This window comes from Oncorhynchus nerka, linkage group LG7 (genome assembly GCF_034236695.1).
Source record: "Oncorhynchus nerka isolate Pitt River linkage group LG7, Oner_Uvic_2.0, whole genome shotgun sequence".
In the NCBI taxonomy this organism is placed as follows: Eukaryota; Metazoa; Chordata; class Actinopteri; order Salmoniformes; family Salmonidae; genus Oncorhynchus; species Oncorhynchus nerka.
The window spans coordinates 61444249-61469852 of record NC_088402.1 but is presented as its reverse complement, the minus strand read 5'-3'; the positions used below and the strand labels follow the sequence as shown (position 1 = coordinate 61469852).

The 25604-nt window shown below is 45.6% G+C and overlaps 1 protein-coding gene across 1 annotated transcript in view; it reads left to right on the top strand.

Annotated features, from left to right (window-relative positions):
* Positions 1 to 25604, top strand: part of LOC115132117 (multiple epidermal growth factor-like domains protein 6) — a 97208-nt gene that overhangs the window by 57962 nt on the left and 13642 nt on the right. Inside the window, exons 15-23 of the mRNA XM_029664379.2 lie at positions 469 to 594; positions 1925 to 2056; positions 2154 to 2282; positions 2818 to 2949; positions 3133 to 3261; positions 3464 to 3592; positions 5384 to 5512; positions 6772 to 6900; positions 18700 to 18828. Of these exons, the coding sequence (XP_029520239.2) occupies positions 469 to 594; positions 1925 to 2056; positions 2154 to 2282; positions 2818 to 2949; positions 3133 to 3261; positions 3464 to 3592; positions 5384 to 5512; positions 6772 to 6900; positions 18700 to 18828 (1164 nt within the window). The remainder of the gene's footprint in view (positions 1 to 468; positions 595 to 1924; positions 2057 to 2153; positions 2283 to 2817; positions 2950 to 3132; positions 3262 to 3463; positions 3593 to 5383; positions 5513 to 6771; positions 6901 to 18699; positions 18829 to 25604) is intronic.

The following is a 25604-nucleotide window of genomic DNA, read 5'->3' as shown; positions in this document are numbered from 1 at the left end:
GACTTTGGGGGGGTGAATAGTTACGCATGCTCAAGTTCTCTGTTTTTCTGTCATATTTCTTGTTTGTTTCACAATAAAAAATATTTTGCATCTTCAAAGTGGTAGGCATGTTGTGTAAATCAAATGATACAAACCCGCCAAAAATCTATTTTAATTTTCAGGTTGTAAGGCAACAAAATAGGAAAAATGCCAACTAGGGTGAATACTTTCGCATGCTACTCTAGATCCACCATTCACATGCCAAGGGGGATATCAGACAAACTTGACAAAGGAAACGCATATGCTATCCAACACCCATCCACATATATTTCCTACATATTAATCTAATCAAACATATTCATCCAAATTCAGTTCAATCGAGGGTAGCCAAACAGTTGTGTAAACATAAAATAGTATAGTGTGTTTTCCGTCTGTATATCATCCTAATATCTGTCAATAAATCATAAATGTGTGTGTCTTCTTTCACAGACTGTCCAGAGGGTTACTACGGGGCTGGATGTAACCAATCGTGCCACTGTTCTGGCTCCCCATGTGACAACATGACAGGACAGTGTCACTGTCTTGCCGGGATGAAGGGACAGCACTGTGAAACTGGTAAGGATGGGAGGCGACATGCTAATAGGGCGTGTCGTGTAGGGCCATGGGGGAAGAGGAACTAGGGCAGAGGGCGCAAGGGGTTCAAATCAATAAATCAAAAATAATTTTCTCTTTTTTCTTTACGTGTACTGCACAAACATCAGGAAGGAAAAGGCGGGACTCTATCATAAAAACATGAGATTGTATTATCTACTTCAAATTCAAATCATGACGTTTCGGCCGTCAATGCCGTGGCCTTCAACAGACGCTATCCAAAGACATTTGTCTGGCACTAGGTAGGTAGAATATTAACTGTACAAAAAAATAAAGCTGTCACTGAATAAAAAACTCAACCTCCCAAGGCGTTTGAAAAACAAGGAAAACTGTAGGTAGAGGAACCAGTCCTCCTAGAACCAGTCCTCCCATCCTCTTCTGGCTGGCCAGGCATAATGACAAATCCCATAGGAATATCCTCCTGGCATACTGGCATGGAAAAACCCCTGTGCCGCAGTACCGGCCACGGTCTGTCCTCTTTAAAAGCTCTCTTCAATTCAACATGGGCTGGGCACGAAAGAGCAGGACGTGTGTTCTATTCAACATTGTGATGGCACATATATCTCTCCAACTGCTAACCATAGTAAAACAACCAAGAAAACATGTTGTGATTGCATCTTTAATGTTTTTCCATTCTGGTCCGTTTGAAATTCTCCTGGACATTGTTGGGAATACGAGCTCCTTGGAAGAGGTGATGGAATTGAGCCTGGCAGTTTTAGAGAAGAGAGAGTACTTAAAGGCCCAGTGTAGTCCGACACGTGATTTTCCTGTGTTTTATATATATTTCCACGCTATGAAGTTGGAATAACACTGTGACATCTTGAAAATGATAATACCCTTTTAGTGTAGGAGCTGTTTGAAAAGACTGCCTTCAATTTCAACTCGTTTTGGTGGGAGGGAGTTTTGGCTTTCCATGGTGACATCACCCTGCGGCAAATGTGTTGATAGGCCAATAAGAAAGAGTTCCAAACCTCTCTGCCAATTACAGCTAATTTACTGTTTTTTTCTCCCCAATCAAACCACTCCTAGACAGTCCTAGCAAAATTCTTGATTGAAAAATAGTTTTTTCCTATTTGGGACACAGCACTTTATGAAATTAGATTTTCAAATAAGCCATATGAGAATCAGTACTCTGTTCATTCTTTATTCATGGAACACTGGTTAGAAAAATAATGCTGAGTAGTACTAGCCCCATTTGAAGAATAGAACATTTCATTCACAAGGACAGCTTTGGAGGCTTTTTTTCTCTAACTTTCTTTCTCTCTGTCGCTCTCTCTCCCCTCATGTCTGTTAGAGTGTGAGGAGGGTCATTGGGGAGTGGGCTGCTCAGGCTCATGTCCCCACTGTCAGAACAGGGGAGTGTGTGACAAACACAATGGAGTGTGTTTCTGTCAACCTGGATACATGGGCACCTTGTGTCAGAGCGGTGAGAGAGACAACCGCGTACACACACACACACACACACACACTAGTCACCACTCCTCAGACTAAGTATAATTGACCACACATTCTCTCTTTCGTAGCCTGCCCGGTGGGTAGATTTGGCCTGGGTTGTCGGCTACGTTGTTTGTGTGATAATGGTGGGCTCTGCCACCCGAGGACGGGCAACTGTGCCTGTCCTGTAGGATGGACTGGACCCAGCTGCAGCAGAGGTAAGTAAGGATGATTGATTGTGTGACCCACAATCCTCACTGGCGTACCTTATGGTCCGTACTAGACCTGGGTTCAAATACAATACTATTTGAAATCTTGGCTTAATTCCTTGGCTCAACGGAACCAATAGAAGAGTCGCAAAATTGCAAAACCTTGCCCATCTTGCGCTCCAGGCAGGCTGAAGTAGTTGAACCCAGGTCTGCTCCCACCACAGCTTGTAATAATAGTTATAATAACATTGTAGTTCATTAGTTGGTTCCTTCTTTGATCATGACTGTTTAGGTGAAAAGGTGGGAAAAAAATATGAGATATATGACTTATTTTACCTTTATTTAACTAGGCAAGTCAGTTAAGAAGTTATTTTCAATGACGGCCTAGGAACAGTGGGTTAACTACCTGTTCAGGGGCAGAACGACAGATTTGTACCTTGTCAGCTCGGGGTTGGAACTTGCAACCTTCCGGTTACTAGTCCAACGCTCTAACCACTAGGCTACGCTGCCTTGTGTTGACCTCTGACCTTTGTCTCCATGGCAGCATGTGATGCCGGGCGCTGGGGGGCGGACTGTGCTAACATGTGTGAGTGCCCGGGCAGCGATGGCAGCTGTGACCTCATCACGGGGCAATGTCGCTGTGAGGCGGGCTACACCGGACCCCGCTGCCAACAGAGTAAACACTTACAGTATATATCCTTGTGTATGCTTGTGCACGTTCATGTGTGCGTGTCAATTTGTGTGTAACTGTACATACACTAGCTGGATTGGAGACAATGCCTTAACAAAGTCACTAGCAGGGGAAAGTGTTTTAGTTTCTCTCTGAGCTCTCTCTCTCTCTGCCCTGGCACTGCCACAGAGTGCCCAGAAGGCTCGTTTGGCATAGGCTGCAGACACATGTGCCAATGTGCCAATGAGGCGGCCTGTGAGCATGTTAGTGGAGCCTGCACCTGCCTCAGTGGTTGGACCGGCACATACTGTGAAAAATGTAAGTGTGTGTTTGCTTGTGTGTTGGATAACTAATTTGAGTGTCTGAGCATGCTCACATGATATGTTGAGCTGTGTAAGGTTGTAATGAATTGACTTACCTGTATAAATAAAGGTGACATTTAAAAAATGTGTGTGTGTGTGTGTGTGTGTGTGTGTGTGTGTGTGTGTGTGTGTGTGTGTGTGTGTGTGTGTGTGTGAAGCATGTCCTGACGGCTTCCATGGGCTGGAGTGTCAGCAGCAGTGTCAGTGTTCTAACGGGGGCCGATGTGACCACCTGACGGGTGCCTGCCACTGTCCAGACGGCTGGGTCGGACCACAATGCAACATCAGTGAGTCCCATTGGCCTTGGTCCTCTATGCAAATTCCATCCTGCCCACCCATCCACCCACCCACCCATCCATCCATACACATACAGAACACGCGTCAGGTAGCCTAGCAGTTAAGAGCGTTGGGCCTGTAACCAAAAGGTCACTGGTTCAAATCCCTGAGCTGACTAGGTGCCCTTGAGCAAGGCACTTCACCTGAATTGCTCCTGTAAGTTGCTCTGGAGGAGAGCTCTGCTAAATGACTCAAATGTAGATGTATAACACACTAGACAAAAGTACACAAATGAATTATGTTAGGAACCATATGAGATCTGTTCTATTGCATTATAGTTTATTGAAGCTACTTTCAATAGTTCAACTCAGCACCGTAATCAGATTGTTTTAATTTCTCCAATAATGAAATGTTCCACTAACATCACATTAAGAGTGGTTTGTGTGAGAAAATGTTATGGAACACCCCTTTAAAAGAGATTCTCTGGTACTTTTGTATTCTTTTTAGCCAATAGTTCTGAAAGTAATGCTCACGAGACAAAAGTGGTCCCCAAAAATGTATTACTACGTCACATATGTGCAGATATGTTCACTGTCATTGCTCCTCTTTCGCTCTGCTGTGTGTGGATCTTGCTATCTGTCACTCAAATGGCAAGTGGCTGAAGCTCATTGGCTAGAACTCAAATTTCTAGGGGGCTGGCCCGCGTGGGGGTAAATGACGCAGCACAGCTTATAGAAAAACAGTCGCTTTCAGACTAGGGATGTTGTGGCTAATTGAGGTAAGACAATAATTTCATAGATTATGCATGTATGAACCACACATTGACACATCCAGCCCCAAGCGGGAGGTTTAAAAAATACTTAGTAGTCGCCAAAGTTCCGGAGCAGGCCTTTAACAGCTTGAATAGAACCAAACATGCATCAAACCAATATCCGTGGGATTTCTTTAGCCACTAGATAAAATAAAAGAGAAACAGAAAAACTGGTGGCAGTAGATTTAAGGAAGTGGTAATGACCTGTCTGGTGAATACCCATCATGTTCCCCACTTGCATGTGTGTGGGCTCCCAAGTGGCACAGCGGTCTAAGGCACTGCATCTCAGTGATAGAGGTGACACTACAGACCCTGGTTTGATCCCAGGCCTTATCACAACCGGCTGTGATCGGGAGTCCCATAGGGCGGCGCACAATTGGCACAGCATCATCTGGGTTAGGGAAGAGTTTTACCGGGGTAGGCTATTGTTGTAAAATAAGAATTTGTTCTTAACTGACTTGACTAGTTAAATAAAGGTTGAGTGAAAATACATAAATGTGGCATTGCATAATCCCCTGGATCAACATAGTCATTTTTCAGGGCCATACTTAGTGAATTGGAGGCCCCAGGTATAGGCCAGTCTGAGGCCCCTGCCGAGAGCCTCCTCTAGCCTTTTGGAGGCCCTTAGTAAGATTTGGTTGTCTAATGGTAAGAGGAGGGCCCACAAAGAATGTGCCTGTGTGTGTGTGTGTGTGTGTGTGTGTGTGTGTGTGTGTGTGTGTGTGTGTGTGTGTGTGTGTGTGTGTGTGTGTGTGTGTGTGTGTGTGTGTGTGTGTGTGTGTGTGTGTGTGTGTGTGTGCCTGCGCCTGTGTGTGTGCGCCTGTGTGTGCGTCTGTTTGTGTTCCTGTGTGTGCGTATGCCTGTGTTGTGTTGTGTGGAGAGCCGAGCATGGCACACAACTGTCACAACACCCTTTGTATCTGTATACAGTTACAGTATGTTATGGCTGTTTTCATTCCCCCTAACTTTCTGTGCCCTGTTCCTGTGGTAGCATGCCAGGCAGGGTGGTTTGGCCGTGGGTGTGAACACACCTGTGGATGCCGTAATAATGCCACCTGTGACCCTGTGAGTGGGCAGTGCCAGTGTACGCCAGGGTGGATCGGCCCCAGCTGTGAGAAAGGTACTGTCAGTGTGTGTGTGTGTGCGTGTGCGTGTGCGTGTGCGTGTGCGCGTGCGCGTGCGTGTGCGTGTGTGTGTGTGTGCGTGCGTGTGCGTATGCGTGTGCGTGTGTGTGTGTGGTATAAAAATAAAATGATATTAACTGCCAGTTAATCCCAATTCAAATAACAGAGTTGACCATAACAGGATTGACCTTGCATCTTAAATCAGCCATAAATCCCCTTGTGACAGGAGGGATGGAAACATGTTGTGTGCTACAGGAAGGGACATGCAAGCTTAACATTTTTATTATTTTGTATGTTCTATCCTGTGTCTATCTATGGGCAACAGGGTTGATGTGTTATGCTTGACGTGTTATGCTTGATGCGCTGTTTTCCACCATAAAACCACAGAAAATTGCCAAAAAAGCAGAACTAGCTCACCTGCTTTTACGCTATGATTTTACCGTTATGTTTTCAATGTTTCTTTTGAAAAAAATGAAAAAAATAGGAATAGTTTCACCATATTAAAACGAGAGTTCAGTTTTTATAAAATGGTTGGTCTTAAAATGAGATGGAAATTAATCACTTATCACATGAAAATAAATTATATTCTTCAGAAATGACTTTTTCAAAGCAACAAAAATAACTACGGCTTTACAATGATGGGGAAAACTTGGCAAAAGTTTGGGGTTAAGTGAGTTAGTCTTCCTCGAAGTTGTGAAAATAAAGGAATTTTGGCACTTTGGCAGGTCTTGATTCTTATTCAAAATCTGATATATTGGATTTTCCATGTGGTGTTTGTTAAAAAGGCACTTCATTTAATATAACAGGCTTTTAAACTTCCATTTTGGTGGACAATTTCTACTTCAAATATCAATGCATGTGTGCCTGCGTAACAGAGAATGTATTATTTTGCCTACAAAATTGGAAAGTACATTTGAAAAGCAGGCTATATTTAGCTGCTATTCAAGCCTCCACATCTGTACATTTCCTTGAAGAAGTAATGAACGTCGTTGATGCTAAGTAATGGTAGACTATACATACAGGACAGTGGCTGCACCCTGATTCTCTACCCTTCTACCTAATGTGTGCAGTCATTCAATAGAACAGACTATACATGGAATACAGTAGCTGCACCCTGATTCTCTACCCTTCTCCCTAATGTGTGCACTTAACTTTTTCACTCCACTTCCTGGATCAAAATGGAATGGACTTGTGTACGTTTGAAATATGGTGGGAATCTAGCTTGTGTTTACAGCGATGTGTATCTTTCTTTCAGAATGTGTCCAAGGCTTTTATGGACAAGACTGCCATCATCACTGCCTGTGTCACAACGGAGGGGTGTGTGATCAGTTCTCTGGGCGCTGCTCGTGCTCCAACGGATGGACTGGGGCAGCCTGCGAACTGGGTAAGTGGTGGATCAACTTCCAGGACCAAATGGGGAAGAAGGGGGTCTGGGAGAGTTCCAATGCACTTAGGCCCTCTACAACAGTTAAAGGGATATTGCGAGATTCTGGCATTTAAATCCTTTGTTCTAATACCTAAAGTCAGATGAACTCGTGGATACCATTTGATTGTCTCAGCCTTCTGTATGAAGGAAGTTAGCGGTTTGCGTTTGCGCAATGACTGAAAGTCTACAGGGACGGTAAATGCCAGAATCTCGCAGTATCCCTATAATGCAGTAGCAGATAACGTTATAACTTGTCATAATGCAATAACCTTTTAACAGGGTAATGTAATAAGTTGTCAGGTAATGTAGACTAATAAACATGTCGAACAGATAATGTGATCTTTTTTTCCACTGTAGTAAGTTGGTGTGTTATCCTGTGGTAAATTACATTATTAGCAACTTCTTGGATGAATAATTCACTTCAAACGGATCATGTGATATTCCAAAATCACTGTCGTTAAGATTTACATCATTTATTTTCCTGGTGATTCGCTGATCTGTCCACTATATGTGCTGGCTAGACCAAGTTACAGCTATGTATGCCATACAGACACCATATAATAACTCCTTAATAGAAGTCTGACTTCAACCTCCTGTATGTGCCCCTCCCCCTCCCATTGTACTGTATCTCAGCACATTTTCGAACAATGGCTGCAATAAGTGGTTCTTCCAATCACAAACGGTTGTGGTGGTGTAGATGTGAGCCATCAAAGGTGAATTCACAGTTCTTACCTGAGCACTTACAGTGCATTCGGAAAGTATTCACACTCCTTCCCTTTTTCCACAATTTGTTACGTGATATTTCCTTTTTTTAAATGTTTAATACATTTGAAAAATGGTATGCATAGGTGTCTGAGCTGTGTGCTAGTAGTATACAACAGACACCTCGGTGCATTCCGCATGTCAATCTTTTTTACGATGTATTGAATGGCATCCGAATAGCAAGTCAGTTGGTGTGTTATACAAATACATTTACTGTAAGTAGGCTTTACATGACAAGGGAAGTGGGTTATGGAGGAAGCAAAAGAGAGAAACCATATCATTTGTTGTGTCATTTCTTACCAACGGGCTGTGGGAAAAAAAAAAGTCAACTACCGACTGCCGTAAACAGAATAAAACAAGTATTGGCATTGAGAATGTTGATGCCAAACCATGCAGGTCTGTGACATGAAATAGTCTAACACCTCACACACTGAAGGGTGACAACTTGAGAGGAGCAAACTGCTCCAGATTAAACATGCTATTACCAGGGTCTAATCTTCTCATTCTCCTCTTCGTCTTTAATGTTGGCATTCAACCCCAGTGTTTGACCATAGACGTTGCTTACAGTCTGTTGCTCGGATGTGTACCAGTATAGCTCTCTCATCATGGCCTCTTGTGTGTGACGTCTTCTTTCAAAACTCAATGTTTTCGAGAGAGAAGCTACATTATGGCCAGATTGGTCACAAAATCAGATTATGCAGTTATATAGAATAAAAAAATGCAATACATCGAACATCTTCCTCCTCAAGGCAGCTGAATCAACGACCTTGTCCCCCTGGAGTTCTGTTGTTACATGGGGACTTGTTCACTTCTTCATGAGCACAGATTGCAGAGGAGTCATCCGCATAGAAGAGCTCAATGCAGCTGAATCAACGACCTTGTCCTCCTGGAGTTCTGTTGTTCTGTTGAGCACAGTTACATGGGGACTTGTCCTCCTGGAGTTCTTCTTCATGGGGAGCACAGATTGCAGAGGAGTCATCCGCATAGAAGAGCTCAATGCAGCTGAATCAACGACCTTGTCCTCCTGGAGTTCTGTTGTTACATGGGGACTTGTTCACTTCTTCATGAGCACAGATTGCAGAGGAGTCATCCGGAAGACTTGCTGAATCGACCTTGTCCTCCTGGAGTTCTGTTGTTACATGGGGACTTGTTCACTTCTTCATGAGCCCAGATTGCAGAGGGATCATCCGCATAGAAGAGCTCAAGGAGCATAGTGAAACTGTATCATTTGTGGTATACCCAACACAGGTGTGGAGGGTCACCTGCTTGTGAGAATCACCAAATTGAACTGCCTGGATTTCACTGGCGTATTTACACAGGTAGTTCTCTCAGGGGCGCAACTTTGGTTTTAGAAGTGTGGGGGGGGATAATTATTATAATTTGTTTTATCCAGTCGGATGAACACTCCAAACAGCCTACCCGACTGCTCAGAGGCGTCTGCATGGTCCTAAAGCACACATGTTTCAATACGCTTTGTGTTGTAGTCACGACAAGCAAAGATATACAGTTAAGCAAGCTTTACTAGACATGTTGTCAACTAGCACATCCAGTACATGAATGAGGTAAGTAACAATTGGTTTCCATTTCCTGTGTAACATCAATATGAGTAACATCAATATTGCTACATGTTCTCTTTTTCTTCTTCTTTTTTTTTTAACAAAAAAAAGACTCCAGCTAACTTTGGCTTGTAGTCCATGTCTGCAATAAACTGGAATGTGAACTGAATGTTTGTTTACTGTCTCTGACTGTCCATTACATTATTATTATTTTTACCTTCACGCAAAGTCTTTCAGGTGTATAGGTCTTCGGATGGCCCTACCAAGCTTTGTGTGGGGAGTGTTGGTGACATCAGGAGGTGCAGCGTTCACATCTAGGTTTCGTTGGGCTTCAACTACTGCTCTGTTTACTGGCTCTGTGCCAGGCTCCTCAACAGAGGGGAAATCCTCCTCTATTTCTCTGCTCTTCCTCAGGTGTCTCCCGTTCCTCCTGAAGACTTGTCCCTGTTCTGTCTTCACCTCGTACGACTCTCGCTCAACAGGTCTGACTACTGTGGCCCTCTGCCACCACTGTTTTTGTCCTGTGAGTGGCTGAACTCTCACCCTGTCACCTCGTTGCAGCTCTGTGAGGTCCTTAACAGAGGTGTCATAGTACTTTGCCTGTCTCTGCTGTCTTTCGTTGAACTTCTCCAGTTGACAGTTTGCCATCACAGGTCCCAGAAGATTTTCGCTCATTATAAGTAGTGTCTTTTTACGTCTTCCCATGAGCACCATTGCAAGGCTGCTGTCTGTTCCTTGTGAAGGGTATTTCTGTGATCCAGCAGGGCCAGGTACGGGTCAGCACCTGCTCTCTTTGCTTTTGCCATCAGTCTTTTGGCTGGTTTTAACTGCCAATTCCACTTATTTATTTCTGTGTGGGTACCCTGGAGACGATGTTTTGTGTGTAAATTCACAAGCCTTGCTGAAACTTCGGAACTCGTCTGAAGAGTACTGGGGACTATTGTCTGAGTAAAGGATGTCAGGTATCCTGTAGCGTGCAAAGTGTGTCTTCAGTTTTCGATTTACCGTTTTTGACTATGTGTTCTCCAAATGGGCTATTTCCCAGAAGTTGGAGAGATAATCAACTGTGACCATGTAGTCTCTGTCGTTGAACTGGAACAGGTCAGTCCCTATTTTTTCCCAGGGACGCTTTGGTGCTTTGTGTGGCCTCAGCGTCTCTTTCTGCTGCTTCACACCCCATGCAGTGCAGGTGCTACATTGTGCCATATATCTTCTCAGCTGCTCAGCATATCTTCATGCCCGGCCAGTAGACATGCTCGCGAGCCCTTCTCAGCCCCTCTCATGGCCTCTGTTGTCTTGTTCTGTGAGGTACACCCAGCTCAGGGAGTCGGCGAGCACCACATGTTTTCCCGGAACGTATCGGAGACTGACCTCATAGTTTTAGAGTCTCATGAGGATGCATTGTAGTCTTTTTGGTGCGCTGAGGATAGGCTTTGTCATGATGCTCTCTAGAGGCTTGGGATCTGACTGCACTTCCACAGTTTATCCATGTGTGAAACCTCTCCATGCCAAACACCACTGCAAGCAGCTCCATCTCTATCTGTGCATACCCTTTTTCAGTCTCTGTCAGGGCTCTGCAAGCAGCTCCTTCTCTATCTGTGCATACCCTTTATCAGTCTCTGTCAGGGCTCTGCAAGCAGCTCCTTCTCTATCTGTGCATACCCTTTATCAGTCTCTGTCAGGGCTCTGCAAGCAGCTCCTTCTCTATCTGTGCATACCCTTTATCAGTCTCTGTCAGGGCTCTGCAAGCAGCTCCTTCTCTATCTGTGCATACCCTTTATCAGTCTCTGTCAGGGCTCTGCTGGCGTATGCTATTGGTTGTCCTCCCTGCATCAAGGCTGCTCCTAACCCACTCTCTGAAGCATCACATTGTAGTACAAACTGCTCTGTTGGGTTGTAGTATTTCAGCACAGGGGCCTGTGCACTGGTATCCCTGATTTTATTGAAAGCTTGTTCATGTCTCTCTGACCACTCCCACAGTGAGTCCTTGTGTGTTAGCTATCGCAGTGGCTCTCAGAGCCCCGTGGCGTGGCTGCAGAACTTGGCTAGGTAGTTTACCCTGCCCAGGAAGCGCTGCACCCCCTGCACATCTGTAGGCCTAGGCATCTGTCTGATGGCTGTCCCTTTTCCTGGGTCCACTTTCAACTCCTCTGATGTTAGCAGGTGGCCAACGTAAGGTACGTCCTTCAGCCTGAGCTGCAGCTTCTCTGGATTCAGCTTGATATTGAGCTTCCTGCATCTGTCCAGGAGCATTCTCAGGTTTTTTGTCATGGTTCAGAGTCGCCGCTTCATCGTTGTCTCCTTCTCCCACAATCAGGATGTCGTCTGCAATGATTTTGACTCATGGAAGACCTTCCATTGCCTGGTTCAACTTCCTCTGAAAGATCTCTGGGGCTGGACTGATTCCCATTGGCATGAGCAGCCATCTGTAGCATCCCATGGCAGTAGAGAACGTGGTGAGAGAGCTGGATTCCTCCTCCAGTTCCACATGCCAAAATCAATTTTTACATTGCAAACAGAGAACACGTGTGCTCTGTTCAGATCTGGCAGCACGTCTTCAACAGTGGGAAGTGGGTAATGGCTCCTCTTGAGCACCTTGTTGAGAGGTTTTGGATCAATACACTCTTAGTTTTCCAGACGGTTTCTTCACTACGATCAGGCTGCTAATCCAATCTGTGCATTTTTTTCAGCTGCTTTTATCATCCTTCTTTTCTCTAGACCACCGAGCTCCTCTTTGAGTGGTTTATATAGTGCTACTGGCACTCTTCTCTTTGGCAGCTGGACGGGCCCAGATGAGAGTTTAGACAAATATCTCACTTCCAGCTTCAGTTTGCCGGGTAAGCATCCATCTCCCTGGAATACATCAGAGTACTTCTGTTAAATTTGCTCTTTAGTCCAGGATCCTGTTGTTTTCTCGATGGGCAGGATGTTGTGATGCTGCACAGTAATAAACTCCATTGCCTCTATTGCCTGGATAGCCTTACTGCCTAGAATGGGCCTGTGCACATTCTTGTTGACTACGATGAACTCAACTCGGTAGGATTTCTTATTGCGTGGATTGATCACTTTAACCTCTTGCAACGAGCAATCCCGTATCCGGGAGCGTAATCATAGCCTCAAACGCATTAGCATAACGCAGCGGACATAAATACCCCTAGAAACTTTTCCTATTCATGACAATCGCATATTAAATTCAATAAATATATTCAAACACAAGCTTAGCCTTTTGTTAACAACACTGTCATCTCAGATTTTCAAAATATGCGTTACAGCCAACGCTAGACAAGCATTTGTGTAAGTTTATCATGGCATAATGCTATGCTAGGCTCTGCTGGCAGCAGGCAACATTTTCACGAAAGTAAGAAAAGCAACCAAGTTAAATCATTTACCTTTGAAGAACTTCAGATGCTTTCACTCAGGAGACTCCCAGTTAGATAGCAAATGTTCCTTTTTTCCAAAAAGATTATTTTTGTAGGCGAAATAGCTCCCTTTTCTTCATCATGCATGGCTGAGAAATCGACCGGAAAATGCTACAACTATAACGCCAAACTTTTTTCAAAATTTGCTCCATAATATCGACAGAAACACGGCAAACGTTGTTTAGGATCAATCCTCAAAGTGTTTTTAACATATATATTCGATAATATATCCGTCGAGGCAATTGGTTTCTCATAAGAAGCGATTGGAAAAATGGCTACCTCAGTATTTTACGCAAGATTTTCTGCGGGAGACACCATGTGACCACATGCTATATATGGTCCCTTACAGCCATTTTTCAATGGAAATGCCTAAAAAGATTTCACAATGCTGTAGACACCTTGGGGAATACGTGGAAAACATAAGCTCATTCGTAGCTCATTCACAGCCATATAAGGAGTCATTAGCATGAGGCGGTTTCAAAAAATGCGGCACTTCCTGGTTGGATTTTTATCTGGGTTTTGCCTGTAACATCAGTTCTGTGACACTCACAGACAATATCTTTGCAGTTTTGGAAACGTCAGAGTGTTTTCTTTCCAAAGCTGTCAATTATATGCATAGTCGAGCAACTTTTCGCGACAAAATATATTGTTGTAGTATTGTTGTAGTAAACAGGAACGTTTTTCATTCAAAAATTTTAATAGCGCCACCTAGTCGCAAGAAGTTAAGTGTAGATTTCCCCAGTGGCGTCAGTGTTCTCTTGTTAAACATCACCGATACCTGACTGCAGGGCTCTAGGTGACTGGCTTTTTTGAGGTTTGCAGGGATGACGTTACAACTAGCACCACAATCTAGCTGAAATCTAACCAACTTTTTGTTGACCAGCATGGTTGCAAAGAGAGCTGCATTGGGGTCTGTGGTTTTCTTCTGTACCATGTTGATGCTCTCTGACTTTGGTCCTAGTGTGATGCAGAGAACATCCTCACCGCTCTCTGAGTCAGCTGATGCATTTTCCATTGCCAGGACTCTGTTTCTCTTGCTGATCTCTGCACTTTTGCAAACTCAAGGCCATCAGACTGTTAAACAGCCACCACTAACATTGAGTGGCTGCTTCCAACACACTGACTCAACTCCAGCCACTTTAATAATGGGAATTGATGGGAAATGATGTAAAATATATCACTAGCCACTTTAAACAATGCTACCTAATATAATGTTTACATACCCTACATTATTCATCTCATATGTATATGTATATACTGTACTCTATATCATCTACTGCATCTTTATGTAATACATGTATCACTAGCCACTTTAACTATGCCACTTTGTTTACATACTCATCTCATATGTATATACTGCACTCAATACCATCTACTGTATCTTGCCTATGCCGCTCTGTACCATCACTCACTCATATATCTTTATGTACATTCTTTATCCCCTTACACTTGTGTCTATAAGGTAGTAGTTTTGGAATTGTTAGCTAGATTACTTGTTGGTTATTACTGCATTGTCGGAACTAGAAGCACAAGCATTTCGCTACACTCACATTAACATCTGCTAACCATGTGTATGTGACAAATACAATTTGATTTGATGATTTTGATTGTTTTTTTCACAGGATTGACATTTTTCTCCATGTGCAGGGCATTTTTTCCTTTTTTCTCTCATGGTTCCATCACAGTATCTGCATTGTATAATGTTCTGTCCCTCTGTAGGGTCTCCTCTCCCTCTGTCCCTCTGTAGGGTCTCCTCTCCCTCTCTGTCCCTTTGTAGGGTCTCCTCTCCCTCTCTGTCCCTCTGTAGGGTCTCCTCTCCCTCTGTCCCTCTGTAGGGTCTCCTCTCCCTCTGTCCCTCTGTAGGGTCTCCTCTCCCTCTCTTTCCCTCTGTAGGGTCTCCTCTCCCTCTCTCCCTCTCTGTAGGGTCTCCTCTCCCTCTCTCCCTCTCTCCCTCTCTGTAGGCTCTCCTCTCCCTCTCTGTCCCTCTGTAGGGTCTCCTCTCCCTCTCTCCCTCTCTGTAGGGTCTCCTCTCCCTCTCTCCCTCTCTGTAGGGTCTCCTCTCCCTCTCTGTCTCTCTGTAGGGTCTCCTCTCCCTCTCTGTCTCTCTGTAGGGTCTCCTCTCCCTCTCTCCCTCTCTGTACGGTCTCCTCTCCCTTTGTCCCTCTATATGGTCTCCTCTCCCTCTGTCCCTCTGTAGGGTCTCCTCTCCCTCTCTGTCCCTCTGTAGGGTCTCCTCTCGCTCTATGTATCTCTGTAGGGTCTCCTCTCCCTCTCTGTCCCTCTGTAGGGTCTCCTCTCCCGCTGTCCCTCTGTAGGGTCTCCTCTCCCTCTCTGTCTCTCTGTAGGGTCTCCTCTCCCCCTCGGTCTCTCTGTAGGGTCTCTCCTCTCCCTCTCTGTCTCTCTGTATGGTCTCCTCTCCCTCTCTGTCTCTCTGTAGGGTCTCCTCTGCCTCTCTGTCTCACTGTAGGGTCTCCTCTCACTCTCTGTCTCTATGTAGGGTCTCCTCTCCCTCTCTGTCTCTCTGTAGAGTCTCTCCTCTCCCTCTCTGTCCCTCTGTATGGTCTCCTCTCCCTCTCTGTCTCTCTGTAGGGTCTCCTCTCCCTCTCTGTCTCTCTGTAGGGTCTCCTCTCCCCCTCGGTCTCTCTGTAGGGTCTCTCCTCTCCCTCTCTGTCTCTCTGTATGGTCTCCTCTCCCTCTCTGTCTCTCTGTAGGGTCTCCTCTGCCTCTCTGTCTCACTGTAGGGTCTCCTCTCCCTCTCTGTCTCTCTGTAGAGTCTCTCCTCTCCCTCTCTGTCCCTCTGTATGGTCTCCTCTCCCTCTCTGTCTCTCTGTAGGGTCTCCTCTCCCTCTCTGTCTCTCTGTAGGGTCTCCTCTCCCCCTCGGTCTCTCTGTAGGGTCTCTCCTCTCCCTCTCTGTCTCTCTGTATGGTCTCCTCTCCCTCTCTGTCTCTCTGTAGGGTCTCCTCTGCCTCTCTGTCTCACTGTAGGGTCTCCTCTCCCTCTCTGTCTCTCTGTAGGGTCTCCTCTCCCTCTGTCCCTCTGTAGAGTCTCCTCTCCCTCTCTGTCCCTCTGTAGGGTCTCCTCTTCCCCTGTCCCTCTGTAGGGTCTCCTCTCCCTCTGTCCCTCTGTAGGGTCTCCTCTCCCTCTCTGTCTCTCTGTAGGGTCTCCTCTCCCTCTCTGTCCCTCTGTAGGGTCTCCTCTCCCTCTCTGTCTCTCTGTAGGGTCTCCTCTCCCTCTCTGTCCCTCTGTAGGATCTCCTCTCCCTCTCTGTCTCTCTGTAGGGTCTCCTCTCCCTCTCTGTCTCTCTGTAGGGTCTCTCCTCTCCCTCTCTGTCTCTCTGTGGGGCCTCCTCTCCCTCTGTCTCTCTGTAGGGTCTCTCCAATCCCTCTCTGTCTCACTGTAGGGCCTCCTCTCCCTCTGTTCCTCTGTAGGGTCTCCTCTCCCTCTCACTCTCTTCCTGTGCTAATGCATGCACTGCTACAGGGCCCTGCACATTTATGACGTTAGCTCTCTGTCCGGACAGTTCTATAGCTCTTCCAATCTGTATGCATTTCTCTAAAGTGAGATTAGTCTCTCTGAGTAAGCACTTTCTTAAGTGTGGGTCACACGTGCCACACACAATCCTGTCCCTGATTAGAGAGTCTGTGATTACTCCAAAGTTGCAGGTGGCCACTAGAGTCCTCAATTCAGTGAGACATTTGTCTAAACTCTCATCTTGGCCCAGACTTCACATGAAAATATGATATATCTCAATTGTTTCATTTTTCTTGGGATCACAAAAGGCATCCATTACTTCCTCAACAAATATATTGTCTTTTCTACTGCCCACACAGTGGGTCTCACAAATCTCTATGCCTTGTTCCCCAATGAGATAATACAGTAGCTTCACTTTTTAGTCATCAGGTTTTTCTCCCATTGTAAGAGCCATGTACAAATTGGATTCCTCTTTCCATCTTTTCCAGGTCAGTGCTAAATTACAATCATCAAAGTCTATTTTTACCCGAGGTTTCAGTGCATTTTCCATGGCTATTTATTTGTAGAATGGAATGTTAGCTACTCACAAATCTGCTTGTATCCAATAGCCAGCTAGCTTTTAGCATAGAGTCACTCACGATAGCCAGCTAGCTTTTAGCATAGAGTCACTCACGATAGCCAGCTGACGTTGACGTTCAGCATGATGACTTGCTTGTAAATGCGGCACTTTCCAAACTGCCGCCTGGGATGTATTCTTCATTTACATCGATGAGATCCAGGTTCTTTTGAGTATCGCTGCCACCATGTTTCAATATGCTTTGTGTAGTAGTCACAAAAGACAAAGATATATAGTTAAGCCAACTTTACTAAGCATGTTGTCAATCAGCACCTCCAGTACATGAATAAGGTAAGTAACAATTGGTTTCCGTTTCCTGTGTAACATCAATATGAGTAACATCAACACCGTTGCCTTATTTTGTATCACATTCGAATGATAAAACAGGGGGGACAAAAATGCAATTTCAGAATGTCCCCCCGTCCCCCGTCCCCCATCCCCCATCCCCCCGTCCCCAGTGAAAGTTGCTCCCCTGAGTTCTCTGCAAAGTCAATATGAACTTTGCAGAGATTCCGCAGATTCTCTTTCCGCAGATTCTCTTTTAATTCTCTCAGTTTGGAGTGTTGGTGTTGAATGTTGTACACGTGTTTCCCCAACTTCTCTTTCAATTCTTTGGAGAAGTCCTACAGTGGAATCTGCAGTGTGCCACAGACGTTTTCTTTAACTGTCAAATGTACAGTGAACTTATCCATGTTTCCCTCTTTGTTCTTCTCTCTCTCTCCAGCTTTGTTTTTCCACTCAAACCACCATGTCTGCTCACCAGCATCAGTCAGATGTCAGATGTTTTAAGGTCTTTGGCTTGGCAAAGGGAGAACTCTGTGTACATGCACTCTTTCTAGGGTTCTCACAGCACAAAGTCTCAATTAGGTTCTCATTGTTTCCGCAGCTGATCACTTTGTGATGCTGTAGTTTGTCCGCCGTGAACTGGAGGTTGGCATGGGTTTTGCAGAGGCATGTGTCCCTATCCCGGACTGTTGGCTTGACAACCCAAAAAGGACGTCTTTTGCGGAATTCATAGAAGGACATTTTAATCTGAATATTCCCTCTTAAAATTCTGAAAAAGGTTCTGAATTGTGCCATTCAAGAAGCGCTTCTGCTTTTCTTTCTTGTGTGTTCCTTTTCCCTGTTGTTGCTCTACTGTTGACATCACTTTCATAGAATCTAGTGATTTTCTCTTCTGTGGCTGTGCTAATCATGTTACACGGCTCTTTCCTGAGGTATTGAAGACTTGTTGTTTTCTGTTTCCATTTGCCCTCATTTCTTTTGCTGAAAATCCAAATTCTCTGTTTGCGTCTTTGACCAGGCCAGACTTTCTCAGGATGTTCGTAAAGGATCAGTTTTTATTTGGTTTCTATGTCTGTGACCTCTGTGCTGTTTTATGTGGAATCTTCTAAAAACAAAGAAAAATACTTAAGTTTTCCAATTGTCCACACCTTGGAGTATTTTCTAGATTAAAGGAATTTAAAACATGATTAGATAAGCCTAAAAAAAATAATTAAAAAAAGTAATAACATAATGGAGTTTTGTAATTTCCACCACAGTTAAGTTTGTGATGGAAATTATGCTTCTACTGTTTTTGGAGAAAAATTACAGACTGCTTAGCATACTTTGGCAAGTATTACAGCTAGCATATACAGGTAGTTTACACTAAATACATAAAATATATTTAAAAAAATCAAAATTCTACCACAAATTAAATACATTTATAGCCTGTTTGGAAATTACTGACAATAAAAATATTCTCTACACAAGTAATATTTACCTAGATTTTTCTTCAACTTCTGGACTTCACTTCTGGAACAACTGTCTCCTGCAGCCATGTGCTTCAATGTCACAATAAGTTTCCATGGTAACTAAGTTAACATTCTCGTGACAAAACTTTATTAATGAGGAATTCTTCCTGTCTCTCTCTCTCTCTCTCTCTGTCCCCAGAGTGTGCCCATGGCTGGTTTGGGGCGGACTGTGCTCAGCCCTGTGAGTGTTTGAATGGTGGTGTGTGTGACCATCGCATTGGAGAATGCAGCTGTGGCCCAGGCTGGGTAGGACAGCACTGTCAGACAGGTAAGGAATAAGAATCCTAACCATGTTACTGTAAAATGACATTCTCCAAGATGGCGTAGCAGCAAGATGATTGTTTTTGTCCCGTGTAAATATTCATCTTTTTTTTTTAGACCTAACTGGAACCTCCATCAGAAGCTAGCCTTCAGAATCTAGCTAGCTAATTAGCTATTAGCTATTTAGTCATTGTTAGCCACTGCTAGCAGTCTTTACCTTTAGCACAGACACCAGCCGCTTTAGCCCGGATAACCTGGATAATATCTGCTCTGAGCATATCGGACTGCTTTCCCCCCACTACATCACCGGATTCCTGCCGCAAGCTCTGGACCATTACACCGGATCATTGCAGCTAGCCAGCTGCTACCGAGTGGCTATCGTGGCTAACACCCTTGTCCCGAAGCAAGCACCAGATGGATCGGCAGGACTCGGTGTCGAAAAAGGGTCCAGGCCAATTGGCAAGAGAGGTATTGTAGTTGGTGTACTTCGTTTGCTAGCCGGGAGAATGGGCCTAGCTCCAGACAACTGGTCTGCTGACGTATTTCGGCCGATGTGCTCTCAACCGGCCTCCGCGTCGTTGATGTCAGTGAGGACAAAGCTACTAGCCCTGGCCTGCTAACTCTCTGAGCGTCGTGTCTCCCGCTGTTTTGTCCATTGCTGCTTATTGGACACTGTGATCACTCGGCTACACAGTTGATGCCTACTGGACTGTTCATGTTGTTTATCTGTCGGCCCCAGCCTCGAACTCAGGCCCTGTGTGTAGTTAACTGACCTTCTCTGCCCATTCATCGCTATTTACCCGTTGTTGTTGTCTTAGCCCTCCCAATGAACACCTGTAATTGCTTTATACCTCCCTCTAATGTCAATATGCCTTGTATACTGTTGTTTAGGGTAGTTCTCATTGTTTTGTTTTACTGCAGAGCCCCTAGTCCAGCTCTACATGCCTCGGTCAGCTCCCTTGCCTCACCCCCCACACATGCGGAGACCGCACCTAGCATAACTGATGCCTCCAGAGATGCAGCCTCTCTCATCGTCACTCAATGCCTAGGTTTACCTCCACTGTACTCACATCCTACCATCCCCTTGTCTGAGCATTATGCCCTGAATTTATCCTAAAACGCCCAGAAGTCTGCTCCTATTACTCTCTGTTCCGAACGCACTAGCCGTACCCTTATCATACTCCTCCTCTGTTCCTCTGGTGATGTAGAGGTTAACCCAGGCCCTGTGTGTCCCCAGGCGCTCTCTTTTGTTGACTTCTGTAACCGGAAAAGCCTTGGGTTCATGCATGTTAACATCAGAAGCCTCCTCCCTAAATTTGCTTTATTCACTGCTTTAGCACACTCCATCAACCCTGATGGCCTAGCTGTGTCAAAATCGTGGTTTAGGAAGGCCACCAAGAATTCTGACATTTCCATCCCCAATTACAACATTTTCCGTCAAGATAGAACCGCTAAAGGGGGCGGAGTTGCAATCTGCTTTAGAGATAGCCTGCAGAGTTATGTCCTACTATCCAGGTCTATGCCCAAATAGTTCGAGCTACTACTTTTAAAAATCCATCTCTCCAGAAATAATCAGCTTGTTACAGACCCCACTCAGCACCCAGCTGTGCCCTGGACACCATATGTGAATTGATTGCCCCCCATCTGTCCTCAGAATTTGTACTGTTAGATGACCTAAACTGGGAAATGCTTAACACCCCAGGCATCCTACAATCTAAGCTAGGTGCTCTCAATCTCACACAAATTATCAAGGAATCTACCAGGTACAACCCCAAATCCGTAAACATGGGCACCCTCATAGATATCATCCAGACCAACGTGCCCTCTAAATACCTCTTCTGTTTTCAACCAGGATCTCAATGATCACTGCCTCGTTGCCTGCATCCGTTATGGGTCCACGGTCAAACGACCAACCCTCATCACTGTCAAATGCTCCCTAAAACACTTTCTAAACGACCTGGCCCGGGTATCCTGGGAGGATATTGACCTCATCCCGTCAGTAGAGGATGCCCGGTTGTTCTTCAAAAGTGCCTTCCTCACCATCTTAAATAAGCATGCCCCATTCAAAAAATAAGAACAGATATAGCCCTTGGTTAACTCCAGACTTGACTGCCCTTGACCAGCACAAAAACATCCTGTGGCGTACTGCACTAGCTTCTAATAGTCCCCACGATATGCAACTTTGCAGGGAAGTTAGGAACCAATATACACAGTCAGTTAGCAAAGCAAATGCTAACTTTTTCAAACAGAAATGTACATCCTGAAGCAAAGTTTTGGGACACTGTCAAGTCAATGGAGAATAATAACACCTCCTCTTAGCTGCCCACTGCACCGAGGCTAGGAAACACTGTCGCAACCAATAAATCCAGGATAATCAAGAATTTCAATAAGCATTTCTCTACGACTGGCCACGTTTTCCACCTGGCTATTCCAACACCAGCCAACAGCTCTGCACCCCTCGCAGCAGCAGCAAAATATATTTTATATTTTACATTCTTCTACATTCTTCAAAGGAGCCAGCCTTTGCCTTGATTACAGCTTTGCACACTCTTAACATTCTCTCAATCAGCTTCATGAGGAATGCTTTTCCAACAGTCTTGATGTAGTTCCCACATATGCTGAGCACTTGTTGGGTGCTTTTCCTTCACTCTGCATTCCAACTCATCCCAAACCATTTCAATTGGGTTGAGGTCGGGTGATTGTGGAGGACAGGTCATCTGATGCAGGACTCCATCACTCTCCTTCTTAGTCAAATAGCTCTTACACAGCCTGGAGGTGTGTTGGGTCACTGAAGTTGGAGACTTACAGTATACAGTGGGGCAAAAAAGTATTTAGTCAGCCACCAATTGTGCAAGTTCTCCCACTTAAAAAGATGAGAGAGGCCTGTAATTTTCATCATAGGTACACTTCAACTATGACAGACAAAATGAGGGGGAAAAATCCAGAAAATCACATTGTAGGATTTTTTATGAATTTATTTGCAAATTATGGTGGAAAATAAGTATTTGGTCAATAACAAAAGTTTATCTCAATACTTTGTTGTATACCCTTTGTTGGCAATGACAGAGGTCAAACGTTTTCTGTAAGTCTTCACAGGGTTTCACACACTGTTGCTGGTATTTTGGCCCATTCCTCCATGCAGATCTCCTCTAGAGCAGTGATGTTTTGGGGCTGTTGCTGGGCAACACATACTTTCAACTCCCTCCAAAGATTTTCTATGGGGTTGAGATCTGGAGACTGGCTAGGCCACTCCAGGACCTTGAAATGCTTCTTATGAAGCCACTCCTTCGTTGCCCAGGCAGTGTGTTTGTGATCATTGTCATGCTGAAAGACCCAGCCACGTTTTATCTTCAATGCCCTTGCTGATGGAAGGAGGTTTTCACTCAAAATCTCACGATACATGGCCTCATTCATTCTTTCCTTTACACGGATCAGTCATCCTGGTCCCTTTGCAGAAAAACAGCCCCAAAACATGATGTTTCCACCCCCATGCTTCACAGTAGGTATGGTGTTCTTTGGATGCAACTCAGCATTCTTTGTCCTCCAAACACGACGAGTTGAGTTTTTACCAAAAAGTTATATTTTGGTTTCATCTGACCATATGACATTCTTCCAATCTTCTTCTGGATCATCCAAATGCTCTCTAGCAAACTTGAGATTACAGGCTCAAAATGGCCAGAGACAAAGTACTTTCTTTTCAGTCTATTCTTGTTCAGAGAGATGAAGGCTATTCCATGTGAGAAATTGCCAAGAAACTGAAGATCTCGTACAGCGCTGTGTACTACTCCCTTCACAGAACAGCGCAAACTGTCTCTAACTAGAATAGACAGAGGAGTGGGAGGCCACGGTGCACAACTGAGCAAGAGGACAAGTACATTAGAGTGTCTAGTTTGAGAAACAGAAGACTCCAGTCCTCAACTGGTAGTTTCATGAAATAGTATCCGCAAATCACCGGTCTCAATGTCAACAGTGAAGAGGCGACTCCGGGATGCTGGCCTTCTAGGCAGAGGTCCTCTGTTCAGTGTCTGTTCTTTTTCCCCATCTTCATTTTTTATTTTTATTGGTCAGTCTGAGATATGGCTTTTTCTTTGAAACTCTGCCTAGAACTTTGCAGCTCGGAGTCGCCTCTGGTTAGAGCTAGTTTGCGCTGCGTTTTGTTCAGGTGGGTCATGTTTCGGAGGACACATGAACCGACCTTCGCCTCTCCCGAGCCCTTTGGGGAGTTGCAGCGATGAGACGGAGGTCGGAAGGTCGGAATCACGAAATTTGGGAGAAAAAGGGGGTAAAAAAAATGGTTGTCTGTTTCGCAAGTTGTTTTTGGAATTCATACATGTCACATATCAGTTTGCAAACAATGTAAAAACAAACATGGTCTCTCTTTTTGTTTTCTGCTTTCTTGAGAAAGGCAGCTCCAAAATGCAGGTGTTTCAGCCTAGCTCAGTGCTTTCTTTGGTGGAGGGGCAGTCAGCAGAAAATACAGAGCGTAGGGGTTGGCAATCTTCTCTAGTTGCCCCGTGATTTGCTCAGTGTTCTGTCACTCATGGAGACACTACGTCACCTCAAAATCTACAGGGAGAGCTTGACCCTGCTGGTCATTTATGAACGTTTGAACATCTTGGCCATCTTGGTCACTATTATAATCTCCACCCGGCACAGCCAGAAGAGAATTGGCCACCCCTCAGAGCCTGGTTCCTCTCTAGGTGTCTTCCTTGTTCCTGCCTTTCTAGGCAGTTTTTCCTAGCCACCGTGCTTCTACACCTGCATTGCTTGCTGTTTGGGGTTTTAGGCTGGGTTTCTGTATAGCACTTTGTGACATTGGCTGAAGTAAAAAGGGCTTCATAACTAAATGTTATTGATTGATTGATTGATTGATTGAACGTTCAAGCCCCCTTGGATGCTGCCATATATTTACATTAGAAGTGCCCATCCAAGAAGGCTCAAGGTAATTGGGCACAGATAAACTGACATCAAATCACGTTATATCTAATTGATTGATTGATTGATTGATTGAACGTTCAAGCCCCCTTTGGGTGCTGCCATATATTTACATTAGAAGTGCCTATCCAAGAAGGCTCAAGTTAATTGGGCACAGATAACGTGACGTCAAATCACGTTATATCTAAGTTATATCATAGCTTTGATTGGACATGTCAACATCATACTGTCACGCCCTGACCATAGAGAGCCCTTAGTTCTCTATGGTGTAGTAGGTCAGCGCGTGACTAGGGGGTGATCTAGTATATATATTTCTATGTTGGTGCTAATATGGTTCCCAATTAGAGGCAGCTGTTTATCTTTGCCTCTGATTGGGGATCATATTTAGGTATCTATTTCCCCACCTGTGTTTTGTGGGATATTGATTGTTGGTTAGTGTGTTTGGGCACTACGTCCTCACGGTCTTTGTAAGTTTTGTTGTTTTGTTAGTTTCACTTAAAGAAATATGTGGAACTATACTCACGCTGCACCTTGGCCCGCTCATTTCCAAGATCGTGACAGAATATCCCACCACAACAGGACCAAGCAGCGTGCCCAGGAGAAGAAGGTGTCCTGGACTTAGGAGGAGATCTTGGATGGGAAGAGATCCTGGACAGGATAGCCTTCCTTGGCGGGAGTCGCCAAGAAGCATGGAAGGACAGCGACGACACCGGGGACCACGGCCACAGAAACCCCAAGATTTTTGGGGGGAGGCACATGGAGCTGGCGGTCGAACAGTGGAGAGTGCCAGAGCCTGTTTGGGAGTCGGATGATAAATTTGAATTGAATTTCCGGAGAGAGGTGGTAGCGATGAGAATGCTGCCGTACAGGCCCGCTGAAGAGCGTGACACCAGTCCGGTGCCATCTGCACTGGTTTCACGCATCTGGTCTCCAGTGCGCCTTCCCAGTCCGGTACGTCCTGTGCCTCCTCCTCGCACTCGCCCTGAAATGCGTGTCACCAGTACGGTGCAACCAGTACCGGACCCACGCATCAGGCCTCCAGTGCGCCTTCCCAGTCTGGCACGTCCTGTGTCTCCTCCTTGCACTCACCCTGAAGTGCGTGTCACCAGTCTGGTGCGTCCTGTGCCTGCTCCCCGCACCAGGCCTGAAGTGCGTGTCACCAGTCCACTGCCACCTGTACCAGCTCCACCCACTCAGCCTCCAGTGTGCATTCACAGTCCAGAGCTTTCGGCGACGGTCCCCAGTCCAGAGCAACCGGCGACGGTCCCCAGTCCAGAGCTTCCGGCGACGGTTCACGGGCCGGAACCTCCTGCGACGGTCCACGGTCCGGAACCTCCTGCGACGGTCCACGGTCTGGAACCTCCTGCGACGGTCCACGGTCTGGAACCTCCTGCGACGGTCCACGGTCAGGAACCTCCAGCGACAGTCCAAGGTCCGGAACCTCCTGCGACGGTCGACGGTCTGGAACCTCCTGCGACGGTCCATGGTCTGGAACCTCCTGCGACGGTCCATGGTCTGAAACCTCCTGCGACGGTCGACGGTCTGGAACCTCCTGCGATGGTCCGCGGTCCAGAACCTCCTGCGAAGGTCCACGGTCCGGAACCTCCTGCGACGGTCCACGGTCCGGAACCTCCAGCGACGGTCTACGGTCAGGAACCTCCAGCGACGGTCCACGGTTCGGAACCTCCTGCGACGGTCCACGGTCTGGAACCTCCTGCGACGGTCCACGGTCAGGAACCTCCAACGACGGTCCACGGTCCGGAACCTCCTGCGACGGTCGACGGTCTGGAACCTCCTGCGACGGTCCACGGTCTGGAACCTCCTGCGACGGTCCATGGTCTGAAACCT